The following is an 18109-nucleotide window of genomic DNA, read 5'->3' as shown; positions in this document are numbered from 1 at the left end:
TTGTGATCTCTGTCTGTCAAAATAAATAAATAAAATATTTAAAAAAAAAAAAGGAGGGGGGAAGGAAGGTTAAGAATGTGGAGTCGTGAGGGGCACCTGGCTGGCTTAATCGGTGGAGCACGGGACTCTTGATCTCGGGGTGCTGTGTGTGAGCCCCACATTGGGTGTAGAGATTATTCAAAAATAAAATCTTTTAAAAAACCCTTTTCCCTTATTGGTTTTTGGTTTGGGTTGATTATCCAGCACACTGCATATATAATTTTGTAGCCCACTTTAAAAAAAAAAAACACTACAGTACAACATGAGTATTTATTTTCTTAAAAATGAGCATATACATTATTTTTTTAAAGTTTTTTTTATTTATTCATTTGACAGACAGAGATCACAAGCAGGCAGAGAGGCAGGCAGAGAGAAAGGGGGAAGCAGGCTCCCTGCTGAGCAGACAGCCCGATGCGGGGCTTGATCCCCGAGCTGAAGGCAGAGGCCTTAACCCACTGAACCACCCAGGCGCCCCCATATACATTATTTTTAGTGACTGCAAAACATTCTGTTTGGCTGTAATTTACTTGTGATTTTTATATGTCTTAGAGCAGTTGCTTCTAATTTCTTTGTTTTTTGTTTTACAAAAGATTTTGCCCATTTACTTGAGAGAGAGAGAACACAAGCAGGGGGACCAGCAGAGGGAGAGGAAGAAAGAGGCTCCCTGCAGAGCAGGGGAGCCCGACACAGGGCCTGACCCTAGGATCCTGGGACCACAACCCCAGCCGAAGGCAGATGCTTAACCGACTGGGCCACCCAGGCATGCCATCTAGTTTTTAAATTGCTGTATTGAAATTATGTGGGTAAAAGTTTGAGAAAACCTTTTCCTATTCTGCATGAGAATTTGAACTTTGGTTCAACTTCTAGCTCTGTTTCCTTTGGAATGTCAACAGTATTACTATGCAACATCGCCGATGTAAAAATGGCCTTTAAGTGGGGCACTGCATCTGGAGGGGGGAAAACCATATATGCCTGATGGGAAGTCATACTTAGGGCCTCCCTGAGCCCAGTGATGTCTCATGGGCACGTGTCTTGCCTGTGGAGTTGTTATAAGAGATGTTCCCATGGGGCATGAGGTTTCAAAGCCAGGGTGCCTCTTGCACCTGTACCATGTGGATTTCACCTCCTTGCACCTGAGCTGTAGCATAGGGGGCAGGGAGACCCTTTCCTGGACACTTGTGCAAACTGCTGTTAGGACCACTACGTCGTCTTTCACTCAAGTTTGTTTCTCCAGTGTACCCTGTTGTACCCTGAGGGACAGAGTGTGTGTGGCCCATGGTAGTCTTAGGAGATTGGACAGTTAGTGGTATGGCACCCTACATTTAGGATGGTTTCCTTAGGAGAGCTTTGTAGAAGTAGAATAACTGGGCCAAAGACTATGGGCATTTTCAAGCCCTTTAATACCAATGTAGAGTCAAGTTGATTTCCAGAAGGGTTGCACCACCAACTTCACCAGCTGTGCAACAAGATGGCATTTCCAGATATCTTCACCAGAATTTTTAAACATTTTGTAGGTTTGATAACAAACTTTTTGGTCCTGATTTGCATTTTTTAAAAATCTTAAGCTGTAGGTTTGGGAACTACTAGCATTTTCTCTTTTGTGAATTGATGCCTCCTTTCTTTTGCCAAGCACAAACAACTTAAATTGCAAGTACATGGCATGCTAAATTTTAAAATTGCAAGTGGCAAAGAGATGAGAGGCACCTCTCCCTCCCTGTTCTAAACTGCTCTTTCTGCCCCTCCAGGTCTACGAGGCCCTTCTCCCACAGTACGCCAAGCTTGAGCAGAGAATCCTGTCCCAGACCCAGGGGCCTCCAGAGTGAATTCCTCAGGCCCAGGCAGCCCTGTTAACCCTGCCTGCCAGGCTCACGGATCCCACTTTGAGACATACGTGTTCCTCCTGCACAGTAGGGATCCTCTTGCTTGTCCTAAGTGACTCTGCCTGCCCGTCTGACTCCTCGCGGTGCTCCGGCCCTGCCTGGGACTACCTGAAACCCACCTTAGCGCATCTTCCTCAATGTAAATGGACTGAAACAGTTACACTGTTTCAGTTACAGTTTCAGTTACACTGAAACTGATTCTGTGCCCTTGTGCCCGGGGCAGGAAAGCCGCTGTCTTCTCCTGTCCTTTATCTCGGGGCGGGGGGGGGGGGGCAAGATAAAGCAGTGAGTCTGGGATATATCCAGTAAAAATTGTGACTTTGTGCCCTTTCAAATGCAGAAGTAAAGCGAATACAGGGACCTAAATCAGGTGAACGGTGGAGACAAAGCTGTCCCCCGTACCCCAACCCCAGCAACCTCTTCCCCAACTCTCACTCTGGCTTCTCCTCCTCAAACTGTAACCCACAGCCATCCGCCCCCTCCATACCGTGACCCTGCAGTCCATCCTCCCGCCCCCAACCCCAAACTGATCTCCTCAGCTGCTGCCTCCCTCCTCATTTCAGGGTCTGAAGAGCTTCCTAGTAGCTTCCTTTCTTGTCTTCTCCTTGCTCACCCCTCCAAGTTTTTGCCCTTGTCACCTTCCAGCATCTGCCCCTTCATCCTTCGTGATCTCTCCTCCCTCCCCATGCCCACCTTTTGTAACTCACTGCCTCTCACCCAAAAAGCTTGACAGGCCTAATGACCAAGCTTTCTGCCCCCTCCCATCCACCCTGCTCACTGGCTGCCTTGCTCCCCAGAACACCAGACCACTTGCAGGAGCCCTGTCCCAGGTGGTACAGGGTAGCACCTCCCTTCCTCCGTCCCTCCCTTCAGGAAGAATTTCTCTAATTCTGGATTTCGTTGATTCTGTTTCTGATTTGTCATTTAACATATTCTCTATCTTCTGTATTTCCTATAAATTTGTGATTGGATCTAAGACAGAGCTCTTCAACCTCAGTACTATTGACCTGGAGCTGGATAAGTTTTGGTTGTGGGGGCTGCGGGGTCACTGGCCTTGACCCACCAGATGCCCGTAGCACGCCCTCCCCAAGTCGTGACAATCCAGAATGTCTCTAGGCATTGCCACGTTACCTCCTGGTGGGGATAGGAAGACAAAATGGCCCCTGGTTCATAACCACTGACCTGGAGGCTTGATCTGATGCACATGTGATTATTTGCTGTTTATGTCAGACAGCTTCATAAGGCAGTGGTGTGTTCTTCCATCAAGAGACACATATGTCTGGTTTTCTCTCATTTGAGGGATGTTCATGCCTAGCTCCATTAGTTCACTGGGGATATAGTCTTGTTATTCCTCTTCATTTACCCGGGATTCTTCTATGTGACAGACATTCTGTATCGACTTACCCAAAAGAGCTAGGAGAGGCTGGGTAAATAGATTTTTTCCTCTGTTCACCAGTTTTCAAAATAATGGGTTGATTCCCAAGCATCGTCTAACAGCAAGTAGGTTTTTGTTTTTAGTGCCAATAGGATACATTTAATATATTTTATGTATTTTAATCCATTACTGTAATTATTTCTATCCTTTCCTTTTTGATAGTCATTCTCTGCAACTTTTCTCCTGCTTTCCTGATCTGCCATTTCTTCTTACGTACTGGTACAAATGCTCTGTGTAGTCCTTAATGATTGCTGGGCCCCCAGTTTTTATCCTCATCCCTCTTTCTCTCCCATTTTGTCCTCTTTTATTAGATGTTTTCGTCTCTTCTTGGGTTTCAGCCACTGCTTATGTGTCAGGAGCACTGATCTTTGCTTCCATCCAGAACTCTCCTTGGAGTCTACCAGAATTCTCACCCAAAGGAGTACTTCAGACTCCACTTATCTTCCTTTGTCCTTCCCCAAACCTCCTCCTCTCGTGTTCCTGTTTCAGTGAACTGACACCACTGTTCATCCATCCATTGATTGAGGAACCCAAACCCCAAATGCAGATGTCCTCCCCCTTTCCCATGTCAGATCAGTCACCAAGCTGAGTTGGTTATTCCTTTGTTAACTCCTAAAGCAGTCCCTTTCTCTCCTTCCCTCCTGTTTTACTTTGGGCCCCTTTATTCAGTGCTCAAATTATCACAAAACCTTACAGGTAAAGTCCTGTGTGATCTGCTTCCTGCAGAATCCCCCCAATTTTACCTTTGCTGCAGGCCCTTGCCTAAATTGGAACCTCAATTAAACCAGACTACTTATGGTTTCCACCCAGGGTGGAAAAGTGCTGCAAACCAGGTCTGAGACCTGGTCGATCAAGGCAGTGGATAGGTGGATGTCAAAGGAAGAGATTTAGAAAATGAGTGGGACCAGCGGCATCTCTCCTGTGAGAGATGAAGTCGTCTTGAAAGGAAGCGGTATCCCTAGCAGCTTGGTGGATGAAGGGGAAAAAGAAAGCAGAAAGCTGAAGATAACAGCCTATCAATAGCAAGTCAAAGATTCAGAAGAAAATGGACAACTTCCTCACCCCTAGTTCCTAGACATTACTTATTAAAGACACTTTACAACATTAACCAATTGAAAAAGATTCTCTTGGACCAAGAAACAGAGAAAGCCACTCGATCAATCCATTTTACCTCTGCCCCCAAAGAGTTGCGTGTTATTGCAAGCATGTCAACATAAATAGAACAAGGAATTCACTGTATATACAAATACAGGAAGAAAACAGAGTGAGAATCATAACTTTTCAAGCCGAGGAAATACTCCAAAGTAAAGAGAACAAAAGAGAGTAATCCATAACAACCCTCTAACATGAACTCTAAAATAAATTTTGCAACAGTTGTGGTTAGGAAAGATACCACAGTTCGGAAAATTTAAAACTCAGAATAAAAATGAAAAAGCAACAGGAATATATGAAGAGAGAAATGACCAAGCTTGGGAAACAATTTGAGTGAAAAATTAAAATCATCATAGATAGGAAGACAAAATCAATAGAGATGACTACAAGTATAGTAAAGCATATAGAAGTTGGGAATGACAAAAGCTAAGACAGCAAAAAATACAGAGGACAAGCTGAAAAGGTACAGAACGAAAATGATAGGTAAAGAAGTAACACAGGCAAAACTGGAGCTCCCAGAAGCTACCAAAAAAGACAGTGGAATTGGTTAATAGTTAAAACTACTCCAGGAGAGGGATGCCTGGGTGGCTCAGTCTGTTAAGTGTCTGCCTTTGGTTCAGGTTATGATCCCAGGGTCCTGAGTTCAAGTCCTGTATCAGGCTTCCTGCTCAGCAGGGAGCCTGCTTCTTCCTCTGCCTACTTACTGTTCCCCCGCTTGCACATTTTCTCTCTGACAAATAAATAAATACAATCTTAAAACAAAAAACATGCCCCAGGAGAAAAAAGTACAAAGAAGACCTAAATCTTTATCTTGAAAGGGCCCCTTTGTTACATAGAAAAATTGACCCAGAATGATGAATATCCTAGCAAACTATTAAGTTTTGAAGGTGAGGAAAAAAACCCCTCTGGGCCAAAAGAGCTAGTTTCTTACAAAGAAAGCGTCAAATTGGCGTCAGACTTCTCAAAAAGCAAGTAGCAATGGAGCAACATTTTCAAGAAGTATAAAGAAAAACAAAGGAACTAAGTGTTTTGTATCAAGTTAAGCTGTCCTTTAAATATCAAGGATATGTAAAAGGTTTTTTTTTTTTTTTTAAGATTATTTATTTATTTATTTGACAGATCACAAGTAGGCAGAGAGGCAGGCAGAGAGAGAGGAGGAAGCAGGCTCCCCGCTGAGCAGAGAGGCCAACGCAGGTCTCAATCCAGGACCCTGAGATCATGACCTGAGCCGAAGGCAGAGGCCTTAGCCCACTGAGCCACCCAGGCGCCCCGATATGTGTAAGTTTTAATCATGTGAGAGCACAGGAAAATACTGTACTCATAACCCCTCAGGATTTTACTTCAAGACAAGCTTCGACCAACTAAAAGATGATTGGGGAACTTAAGCAAAAGGACTGGTGGTAAGCATTGAGTATCTTTAGTTTCAGATCTAAAACCAAAATGAAAGAGGAAATGGGGTGGTAGAATAGTATCAAATGATATTCTTTGACAAGGTAGAAGTCACAGTGAAATAAATGAAAAAGAAGGGAGAGGAGGCGGACAGTACAAAGAGGTCTTTGTTGCAAAGGCAGTGTGTACAAGGCAAAGAGTATCATTTAAAGTTGACAAACCGAACAGTTGGGGTTTAAGTAAGGAAAAAGGAGACAAAGGATTATGAAAGGGGACAAGCTAATTACCAGAATAAAGATAGAAATCTCCCTCAATGCTCAAAGATACTATAATAAAAGCAAAAAATCATATAGTGAAGAATGCAATGAATGTAGCATCATACCCAGTAAATACAAAAACAAACATAGAGTTAAATTACTAAACTAAAAGGCTCAACTCATCTATTAAAAAAAAGTTCAAAAATGAGCAAAGGGGAAAAAAAGGCAAACCAAGAAACAGACTGACTCTTTTTTTTAGAGTAGGCCCCGCACCCAGCATGGAGCCTAGTGCAGGGCTTGAACTGATGACTCTGAGACCCAAGACCTGAGCTGAGATCAAAAGTCAAATGCTTAACTGACTGAGCCACCCAGGTGCCTCAAGAAACAGACTTTTTAACTATAGAGAACAAACCGGAGGTTATCAGAGGGGAGGTGGGTAGGAGGATGGGTGAAAAGAGGTGATGGGGATTAAGGAGTGCACTTGTGATGAGCCCAGGGTGATGTATGGAAGTGTTGAATCACTATATTGTACACCTGAAACTAGTATTAGTTATGTATAAGTTAACATGTATATGTATGTTACCTAACTGGAATTTAAATAAAAACTTTAAAAAGTTCAGATTTGCTTACAAACCAGCATCCTATTATCTGTTATTTACAAGAGACATCTAAAGTAATTGATCCATAAAGGCTAAAAATTAGATGGGCAAAAATATAATAGGCAAATACAAATCATAAAAAGCAAGATTACAATATTGATATATGACAAAGGTAAAATTCAGGAGAAAATTAAATCAAAGAAGGAAACTATAATGCTAAAAACCACAATTCACAATGAAGATATACTAGTTACCAATGTTACAGCTCAATTATTTCATTTCTCAACTTTAAATTATTTTCTTTGATTTCACCTATAGATTCCAAAAGAATTTGTATGTCTTCTGAATATATATTGCACTTCGCATCTTTTAATAAGGAATACTAATACATAATCGAGGATATGCCTGTTCTCACAGAAAGTTGCCATTTGTTATATCACAAAGAAAACATCTAATTTCCACAAAATAGAGACAATACAGTCTTCTTTAACCACAGTGCAATAAAATGAGAAATGGGGGCGCTTGGGTGGCTCAGTGGGTTAAAGCCTCTGCCTTCAGCTCAGGTCATGATCCCAGCATCTTGGGATCAAGCTGCGCATTGGGCTCTCTGCTCAGCGGGGAGCCTGCTTTCCCATCTCTCTCTTCCACAGTCTGCCTACTTGTGATCTCTGTCTGTCAAATAAATAAAATCTTTTTCTTTAAAAGATTTTATTTATTGGGGCGCCTGGGTCCTGGGATTGAACCCCGCATCGGGCTCTCTGCTCAGCAGGAGCCTGCTTCCCTTCCTCTCTCTGCCTGCCTCTCTGCCTACTTGTGATCTCTGTTTGTCAAACAAATACTTAATTTTATTTATTTGTTTGACAGACAGAGACCACAAGTAGGCAGAGAGGCAGGCAGAGAGAGAGAGAGAGGAGGAAGCAGTCTCCCCGCTATCCAGAGAGCCCGACGCGGATCCCGATCCCAGGACCCCGGGATCACGACCCGAGCCGAAGGCGGAGGCTTTAACCCGCTGAGCCACCCAGGCGCCCCAATAAATAAAATCTTAAAAGTAAAATAAAATAAAATGAGAAATGAATAAAATATATTTTTTTAAGTCTCACCGGGAGAAAGACTTTCTATGAACTACTCTTGTGGCAAAGGGGGAATATAAACCAAACTTTCAGAGCTGTTAAAAAAAGATTGATAATTAAATCTGTGAGAAATAATTAAAGCACTGATAGGTGAAATAATAGCTTTAAAATACTATCACATGTGTCAATTATACTCAAAAATTTTAAAATACTGTAACATTGATTTTAAAAAGCAAAATAAAAATACAACTCAAAAGCAAAAAAAAAAAACAAAAACAAAAACAAAAAACCCCACAAAACCCAAAAGGGATATAAGAAGTAATGATAAAATCACACATTAGGAAAACAGGAAAAAATAAAATTAACGAAGAGCATTTTGCTTATTTGAAAAACAACTGAGACACCTCCGTGGCTCAGTTGGTTAAGTGTCCCACTCTTGGTGTTGGCTCAGGTCATGATCTCAGGTTGTGAGATAGAGCCCTACATCAGGCTCTGCACTCAGCATGGAGTCTGCTCATTCCTCTCCCTCTGCCCCCTCCCCTGATTGCATTATCTCTCTCTCAAATTTTAAAAAATCTTTAAAAAGGTAAAAAGAAAAACAATCAGAAGAGACAAGCCATTAGCTAACTTATGTAAAAGGGGGAGGAAGTAGAAATAACAAAAGTAAAAATACTAGTGAAAAATTGACATTAAAACAAAATAAATTTTAATTTTAAGGACTATTTTGTACAACTCTGCAAATAATTTGGTAACCTAGATGAAATGGTAATGACCTTAGGTACTAAAATGACTCCAGTAGAGAAAGTTTAAGCCTTTCTAGTTCATAAGGGAACTAGAAAAGATTATCAAAGAGCTATAAGATGAAAAAGGCTCCAGTTTAGATGGTTTCACAGGATTCTACTAAACTTTCATCGTTCAGGTAATCCCTTTGCTACATAATGTATTCCAGAATGCTGGAAAAGAAGAAACACTTCCAGATTTTTATGAAGCAAATACAACATTGATCCCTAATATTAGGTTGCAAAAATAGCCCCAATTCTCCACTTATCCCTATGTCTACATACTTGGCCCTGAAGTTTTGCTGTGCCCTCCCTCTCTGACTCTGGGCTCAGCCATGCAAGTCTGGTCAATGGGATTTTCACAAACAAGGTGCAAGCATTGGCTTGGAAAGTCCTTATGCCATTGAGATTCCTCTCATTTTGCTCTCTGCCTTTATTATGAATTATTTGTGCCTAACCTTGCCTGACCAAAGCCATCCTGGGTCAGTCAAGGTCACTAACTGTCCCAGACTTGTGAATGGGTCCAGGTGAGACCAGAAACACTACCCAGCCAGGTCCAACCTAAATCCCAGCCTGCAGATCAATGAGCTAAATACACGTTTATTATTTTAAGGCATTAAGATTTAAAGTGATTAAAAAAAAAAGATTTAAAGTGATTTATTCGCAGTTACAGATAACTGATACACAAATTGGTGCCAAATAAAAAAATTAATATCTGTGACACTGGAGCTGGGCTCTGGGTGGGGCTTGGAAAAATGGTGAGAAAATTATTTTAGGGGGCTGAAAAATGCAAAGAAACTGAGCACCTGTGGTAACTTGGAAGATAGAAAATGTACCGCATGAACATTTGGGCTTGAGAAAAGACATTTCTAGGCAGAATGTTGAAAATGTCAGCTGACTATTACTCAGAAAAGAACTAACCAGATTTGAAGTACAGTTTAGATGGAACGTAAAGGTGCTAGAACAACAACTTTCTCATCTCCATTCCTTTAAGCCTACAAAGATATCAGACTTAACGATACAGCTTTAGGTAAAAACAAAATCAAGGGCTGAAAGACACTTTGCTAAGACCTCTGAAAGAATCAAGGCATCGTCTAATGGACTTTTCCAGTTGATTAAAATGACTTCCAGGAAATATAAGATTCTTGTCCCACAGTAGCCTGATACCTAAAGTATCGTGATTAAGCCCAAAGGGCAAGTGATATCTCAAAATGATTGGGTATGGCTTTTGGTGTAGAGAGTGGACTCAGATCAGACACAGAAGATCCACAGAACGTCTTTATGGAGCTATACTAATAAAAGTGACATCAACCTAGATTAGAAGGGACTAATGTAAAAAGACTCCGGGCCCCCCAACTTTCTTTGGACAGGAAGCAGACTGAGGAAGTTGTTCAGAAGGCCTGTTTTCTAATGCCCTCTTCAGAAGTGTCCAAGGAGAGCAATGCAAAGTGAAAGATGTAGAGGGTGAAACCAAGGAGCCATGGAGAATGGTGGACTGGATGCCACTTTCAGTGTGGCAGATAAACTCTAAAATGACCTATAATGTATTCATACCCTTGTGTTACTCCCACCTCCTGAGTGTGAGCAGGACCTGTAACTCCCTTCTAATAAAAAATGGCCAAGGTGATGGGGAGTCACTTCTGTAATTATGTTACCTTTGATTATAACTGCTATCTTCCTGACAGGCTCTACTGAGTCTTCCTTGCTACCTTTGATGAAGAAAGCTGCCCTATGGAGAGACCCATATGGCAGGGAAGTGAGCAGCTTCTGTCTAATGATCATCAAATAATTGAGGCCCTCAGTCCAGCAATTCACAAGCAGCTGGATCCGCATGACTTTGGAAGTGATTCCTTCCCTAGTCAAGCTTCAGATGAGACCTCAGCTCTGACCAACATCTTGATTAGAGCCTTGTGAGAGGTTCTGAAGCAGAGGACTAGAGGACCTAGGTAAACCATATCCAGATTCTTGACCCACAGAAACTCAGATAATACATGGATGTTGTTCTAATCTACTAAGTTTGTGGTTATAACAGTAGTTACTACTATACAGCAATAGATAATTCATACATCCAAGGAATGAAGCCTTAATCACAAACCATTCCCCATCTCTCCAGCAGGGGGACCTGGTTATACATTCCGAGTGGGACTTTAAAATTGCTATGGGCAAGTGACTGCTATATGCTTTCATCCTTACACTTTCCAAATGATAGCGCTTTTGCAATGATCTTGCACTTGTTTCTACCCACTTATGTTGGTTATTTGAGAAGCAAGTAATTTGACTTTTTGGTTCATATGTCTTTGGATCAAGAGTAGGCCAGGGGCACCTGGGTGGCTCCTCGTTTGAGTGTCCAATTCTTGATCTCAGCTCAGGTCTTGATCTCAGGGTCGTAAGTTCAAGCCCTGTATCTGGCTCTGCGCTGGGTGCGAAGCCTGCTTCGAATTCTCTCTCCCTCTTCCAGCAGCCCTCACTGTGCACAAGTGCGTGCTTTCTCTCCCTCTCAAAAAAAAAAAAAAAAGAGTGGGCACAACCAGACTTTACTTAGATTGTGAAATCCTAAACCTGATTGAGATTTTTGCAGGGCTTTGGGATGAGAATGTGTATATTTTACATATGGGAATGGTGTGTATAACTGGCCATGAGGGAAAACTGAGATAGTTGCAGAAACGCCCCCACATTCCTCATTGTGTCCGTATGCTTTGTTGCACAACTTTGCCACGCTCTCCCATTTGGACTCAGAATTGGTTGTGTGACGCGCTTCGGCCATGTCAGTAAATGAGATGCAAGCTGAGGCTTGAAATAACTTGCATGAGTGAGTTTTCTGTTTCTTGCAAGAACAGCATTACTATGATAACATGAGAAGGTGACAGACACATGGAAAGAGCCTGGTTGTTCCAGGTGCTCCAGCCAACAACTGGCGACATTACAGATGTGTATGCTCGCCCAGCCCATATCAGAATCACCTCAGTCACAGGAGCAGTAAGCCTTTTACTGTTGTAAGCCTCAAGCTTTCCAGTTGCTTGTTAGGCAGCATTATTTTAACAATAGATAACTACTACAATACCTAACTTCATAACGATTATACAAAATAAGGAACTACATATCAATCTCTTTTCTTTTTTAGGAATTCTTTTCTTGGGGGGTACCTGGGTTGCTCAGTTGGTTAAGCGACTGCCTTTGGCTCAGGTCATAATCCCAGAGTCCCAGGGTCAAGTCCAGATCGGGCTTCCAGCTCCATGGGGAGTCTGCTTCTCCCTCTGACCTTCTCCCCTCTCATGCTCTCTCTCACTCTCTTTCTCTCTCAAATAAATAAAATCCTTAAAAAAAGAATTAAAGAATTAAAAAGAATTCTTTTTTTTAAAGGATTTTATTTATTTCTTTATTTGACAGAGAGAGACACGGTGAGAAAGGGAACACAAGCAGGGGAAATGGGAGAGGGAGAAGCAGGATTCCTGCTAAGCAGGGAGCCCAATGCGGGGCTCGATTCCAGGATCCTGGGATCATGACCTGAGCCGAAGGCAGATGCTTAACGACTGAGCCACCCAGGCGTCCCCGGTATCAATCTCTTATTAATATTAATGAAATTATTAGCAGTTTTGTCAAACTGTCTATGATTTAGTAAAAATCAGATTTATAAATGATGAATTTATCAAATATTATTGAATTAATATCAGTTAGAAAATCCCAAATGAAAAGATCAACAAACAGAAACCAATAGGGCATTGAAGATGATCTGTCATGGTCAAGTGCAGCTTATTCCTGAGTCGTCCAGTATTAGGAAATCAATGAATACAGTTCCCCATTTTAATAGACCTAAGAAGTCAAGCAATTTGATCATAGCTGTTGAAAGTCTTCTGACAAAATTCAACACTCATTTCTGATTAGGAAAAAAACACCCCAACCCTGGTAAAAGGCAGCATCTACTTAATGAAGAAACACTAGAGTCATTCCTGCTAGAATCAGGAATAAGTCAAAGAAGTCCACCACCGCCACTACTATTTAATAGTGTATTAAAGTAGTAGCCAGTGCAATTAGATCAGATAAAACCAAAGCATAAGAATAGGAAAGGAAGAGATAAAACTTAAGAGAATCAATGTTAAAAATAATGCGAGTAAGAAAATCCAGTAAAGTAGCAGAACATTGTTTTTTAATATAAAAAGCAGTGTTGACATATGTAATCAATAAAAAGGATATGTTGTGAAGGACAAGAGCCCAATTACAATAGCAGAAAAAAAGTTAAAATACTTAAAATAGAGGTATAAAAATAGATGTACAAAACACATGTAAAAATAGATGAGCAAGGGATGCCTAGGCAGCTCTGTCGGTTAAGTGTCTGTCTCTAGCTCAGGTCGTGATCCCAGGGTCCTGGGATTGAGTCCTGCATTGGACTCCCTGCTCGGTGGGCAGCCTGCTTCTCCCTCTGCCTGCTGCTCCCTCTGCTTGTGCGCTCTCTTTCTGACAAATGAATAAATAAAATCTTAAAAAAAAGAAAATGGGGCACCTGGGTGGCTCAGTGGGTTAAGCCTCTGCCTTCGGCTCAGGTCATGATCCCAGGATCCTGGGATCGAGTCCCGCATTGGGCTCTCTGCTCGGCAGGGAGCCTGATTCTCCCCCCGCCCACTTGTGATCTCTCTCTGTCAAATAAATAAATAAAATCTTAAAAAAAAAAAGAAAATGGTCAGCAACAAACAACAACAAAATATACACAGAAACAATACAAATACTTTTTAAGCGTTTTAAAAAATGCTCAACCTCTCTATGATATCATTTCTCACCTATGAAATTGACAAACATCCAAAAGTTTGATAAAATGCTCTGTCACCAAGGCTGTGAAGCTTGGTATGAGTACAACTAACAAAACTAAGTATGAATGTGATCTAACAGTTTCTCTAGGAATCTGCGTACAGACAGAACTCCAACATACAAAACATCTATACAGGGTCATTTATTGTGAAAGTATTAATAAAACAAAATATTTGGAAAAAAGCAAGTATTGATTAACATAGGACCAGTTGAATGCATTATGGTACACAAGAAAAAAGACTAAGGAAGATCTGTGTGTACTGATTCCCCAAACACGGGCCATTTTTATTTACTTCTTTCCTTCCATTTATACTGCTTTAATTCCCCTCAGCTAAGTTTTCTTTTCTTTTCTTTTCTTTTGAGCGAGCGAGAGAGAGCACGCGAGAGAGAATGGAGGGTGATGGAGGGAGAGAGAGAGACTCTTAAGCAAAAGGATCCACGCCCCATGCAGAGCCCAACACAGGACTCAGGCTCACCACCCTGAGATCATGACCTGAGCTGAAAGCAAGAGTCAGATGCTTAACTGACTAAGCCACCCAGGCATCCCTAAGTTTTCTAATTTTCAGTGTAACATGTCTTACAAGGATTTTGTTAAATTCATCGTTATTTAAGTGCTTTTTAAGTTGTGCAGAAATATACATAAAGTTTACTATTTTATGTATATTGTAATTCTATATTATATTGTATATTGTAATAGTGCAGAAATATGTATAAAGTTTACTATTACTATTTTTATGTATATAATTCAAGGCCGTTAAATACATTCACAGTGTTGTGCCACTATCACGACTGTCCATCTCCAGAACTTTTTTTATCATCCCAAACAGAAACTCTTTAGCATTAAACTACAACTCCCATTCCCTTTCCCCCAGCTCCTGATAGCCACTCTTCTACTCTCTGCTTCTATGAATGCTTCTATGAATACCTAAAATAGATACTTCCTATAAGTGGAATCCTACAACATGCATCCTTTTGTGTCTTGTTTGTTTCATTTAGCAAAGAGTTTTCAAGGTTCATCCACGCAGTGAGGCTGAATAATTTTATGTGTACTCCACATTTCATTTATACATTCATTGGCTGCTCGATGTTTGAGTCCAGTCATTTCTGTCTTTTGGATACTGCAAATAGTGCTGCTGTGAATATTGATGTACAAATTTCTGTTTAAGTCCCTGGTTTCAATACTTTTGGGCATGTACTTGCAAGTGGAATTGTTGGATTATATGGTAATTCTGTGTTTAATTTTTTTTAAAGATTTTATTTATTTGTTTGAGAGAGAGAGCACAAGCAGGGGGAGCAGGAGAGGGAGAGACAGGCTCCAATTTGAGCAAGGACTCGATCCCAGGACCCTGGGATCATGACCTGAGCTGAAGGCAGACACTTAACACACTGAGTCACCCAGGGACCCCATGTGTTTAATTTTTTGAAGAACCACCATATTATTTTCCACAGCAGCTGCACTATTTTACATTCACACCAACAGTCTGCGAGGATTCTAATTTCTCCACATCCTTGTCAGCACTTGTTATTTTCTGGTTTTGTTTTGTTTTTTTGTTGTTGTTGCTTTTGATAATAGCCATCTTAGTGGGTGTGAAGTGGTATTTGATTTGTGTTTCCCCAATAACTAGTGATGTCAAATATCTTTATGTGCTCATTGGCCATTCATATATATTTAATGTTTTCTGATGCTGATGTAAGGATTTTTCATTTTTAATTGTTTATTGCTAGCTTATAGAAATGCTCTGTGGTATCATTGCTAGCATACAGAAATGGGTTTTTGCTTGATCTTGTATTTTCTACCTTGCTAAATTCACTTATAAGCTCTGATAGTATTTTGTGCTCATAGAATAGGTAAGATTTTCTGGGACACTTGGGTGGCTCAGTCGGTTAAGCTGCTGCCTTTGGCTCAGGTCATGATCCCAGGGTCCTGGGATCAAGTCCTGCATCAGGCTCCTTGCTGGGCAGGGAGCCTGCTTCTCTCTCCGCCTCTGCCTGCCACTCTGCCTGCTTGTGCGCGCTCTCTCTCTCTCTCTGACAAATAAATAGATAGATAGATAGATAGATAGATAGATAAAATCTTAAAAAAAAAGAATGTGTAAGATTTTCTGTGTATGTCATTTGTGGAAAAAGACTGTCTTACTTCTTCCTTTCCAATATTTATTTCTTTTTCTTGCTTTGTTGCAATGGGTAGAACATCCAGTATAATGTTGACTAGAGGTAGGAAAAGCAATCATCCTTGCCTTATTCCTGATCTTAGGAGATGATTTTCTTTTCTTTTCTTTTTTTTACGACAAACTGCATGTTAGCTGCAGGATGTGATGTGATGTGTTGTGATATGATGTGTTGTGATGTGATGTGATGTGTTGTGATGTGATGTGATGTGATGTGATGTGTTGTGATGTGATGTGATGTGATGTGATGTGTTGTGATGTGTGTTTATCCTCCCTGGTGTTTATTAAGATTTTAGGATCTATGGGATTCTAGTTTTCATGAAATTGGAAAAAAGCTTAGCCATTATTTCTTCAAATACTTTTGCTGTATTCTCTGGGATTTCAGTTAGACATGTTAGACAATTTGTTATTGTCCCATAGGGCATAGAGTTTCTGTTCATTTTTTTCTAGTCATTTTTTCTCCCCATATTTAATTTGGCTGGTTCCTACTGCTATGTCTTCAAATTCATAGAACTTATTTTTCTGTAGTGTTTTAATCTGCTGTCAGTTTCATCCAGTTAATCTTTTTTGAAAAGATACTACATTTCTTTTATTTCTAGAAGTCCATTTTGGAAATATTTTCATTCTCTCTTCATTATGTTCATATTTCCTTTAAATCTTTCAGTATATTTATAATAGCTTAAAAAAAATCCTTGACTTATAATTCCATCATCTCTGTCTTCTTTTTCCGTTGACTGATTTTTCTCCTGCTAATGGGTCACATTTTCCTTTTTTTTTTTTCATGTCTAGGAAATTTTTATTAGATGTTGGGCATTGTTAATGTTTTATTGCAGAGTGTCAGAATTTGTTGAATTTCATTTAAAAGTGTTAAACTTTTGTCTGGTAAATACTTAAATTGCTTATGTATCAGTTGGATCAATTCAAGGCTTGCTATTGTGGACTTATAGGGGGAGTCTTTATTCTTGGCTAGTTTACCTCCACTACTATGGAATGACCCTTTGTGTTTCCACTCTGACGGTCTTGGGTGTTTAATGAGGACTTTCCACTCTGGATGGTTAGAACTATAAAAACTTCCCTTTCCTGTGTGAGTTCTTGGAGCTATTCAGCTTCTGTCTTTCTTTCTCTCCCCCCATGGAGTTTCATTGTATGCATGTATAACTCAGAATTCAGGAAAAGACACAAGGAGACTCCTCTGCAGATGTCCAGCTTTCTTTATGTAATTCCCTCCTCTCTGGTACTCCGCCAGAGTAAAATTTGCTCTTAAATTTGCTGCAGCCTTCTCCATTTTCGATCTCATTCTCTGTTCTCAACTCTGCAAAGTTTCCAGGCTCTGCTTGGGATATGCGTCCTGCATTGTGGACTGGAATTTGTCTTCAGGCAGAAAGCAGGGTCAATCATAAGGCTCCTTTCATTTTTTTCTCTTCTCTCAGGTCTTACAGCTTGTATAATGTCCAAAAATAGTTCCCTCCTATATCTTGTCCATTTTTCTTGTTATGGTAGAAGGGCAAAAGCCATTCCAGTTACTGTGTGATGGCTGGAAGAAAAATCTTATCCAGCTCAATTTTGATTCCATTTCTAGAAGTTTCTCCTTAGTGAAGGAATCTGATCTAAAACAGAAGCCTGGCTAGTCAGTTTTTTTTTTTTTTTTTTTTTAAGATTTCATTTGTTTGTCAGAGAGAGAGAGAGACAGCACAAACAGGGGGAGCAGCAGGCAGAGGGAGAAGCAGTCTTCTCACTGAACAAGGAGCCAGATGTGGGATTCGATCCGGACCCTGGGATCATGACCCAAGTCAAAAGGCAGACACTCAACCAACTGAGCCACCCTAGGTGTCCCTGGCTAATTAGTTTTAAAAGTTCACAGGGACAAACTGTTCTAGCTCTTTCTATTCTTACCAGAGTCTCCTTGCATTCACTTGTGGTCAGACTGGGGAAGCCCATCCCAGTTTCACCTACTGTTATTGAACCATGCTTTCCAATGAATCTCTCTTAGCCGTCTGGGGATTCTGTTTTCTCAGGAACCTTATCTACACTGCTGCGTTCTTCATGTTCCCTTTGCACAGATACTAGTCCATGCAGATTGCATTGCTGTTGGTAGTTCATAGTTTATCTCCATTTGCTTGTATTTTTGGGGTTTTGGGGGGAAACCTTGTCACCTAGTTTTCTTGTACATGTACATGGGTTTTCTGTTTTTTGTTTTTGTTTCCATGCAGTTGCTCTGTGAGAACTATGGAAGAATTCAAAATATATGCAGCCACCAACCTAGCTACCGTTTTCCTGGAATCTGATAGAAGTTTTAAGAGCCTGAATACAATTTACTTTCCCTCTCTCACTGCAATAGTAGAAGCATGTATCAAAATGTAACCTCCATTAGCTTGTGTCACTGAGTTGTTACAGTGAATATAACTTGCTTGGTGACTCACAATGGACAGGTAGCATGAATGAAAAATAAATTTGGTTGTTTTAAGCCATTGAGATTTGAGGATTTCCCATTACCACGGTGTAATCTAATCTATTTGAGAGAACTTTCTACCCAACTCAATT

General features: G+C 40.7%; 1 protein-coding gene across 4 annotated transcripts in view; it reads left to right on the top strand.

The window, feature by feature from the left end:
- XYLB (xylulokinase) overlaps positions 1-17823 on the top strand; it is a 61508-nt gene extending 43685 nt beyond the window's left edge. For 3 of the 4 annotated variants that reach the window (XM_080796889.1, XM_080796892.1, XM_080796890.1), the window contains one exon: positions 1785-11093. In XM_080796889.1, coding sequence (XP_080653015.1) covers positions 1785-1822 — 38 coding nt within the window. In that variant the 3' untranslated portion in view covers positions 1823-11093. Of the gene's footprint in view, positions 1-1784; positions 11094-17778 lie in introns of those variants that run through there. The other variant, XM_080796891.1, reaches the window with a different exon arrangement.
- Positions 17824-18109: the final 286 nt, after the last annotated feature.

The sequence above is a fragment of the Martes martes genome (assembly GCF_963455335.1).
Source record: "Martes martes genome assembly, chromosome: 1".
Lineage (NCBI taxonomy): Eukaryota > Metazoa > Chordata > Mammalia > Carnivora > Mustelidae > Martes > Martes martes.
This window is presented reverse-complemented; position numbering and strand designations above follow the sequence as displayed.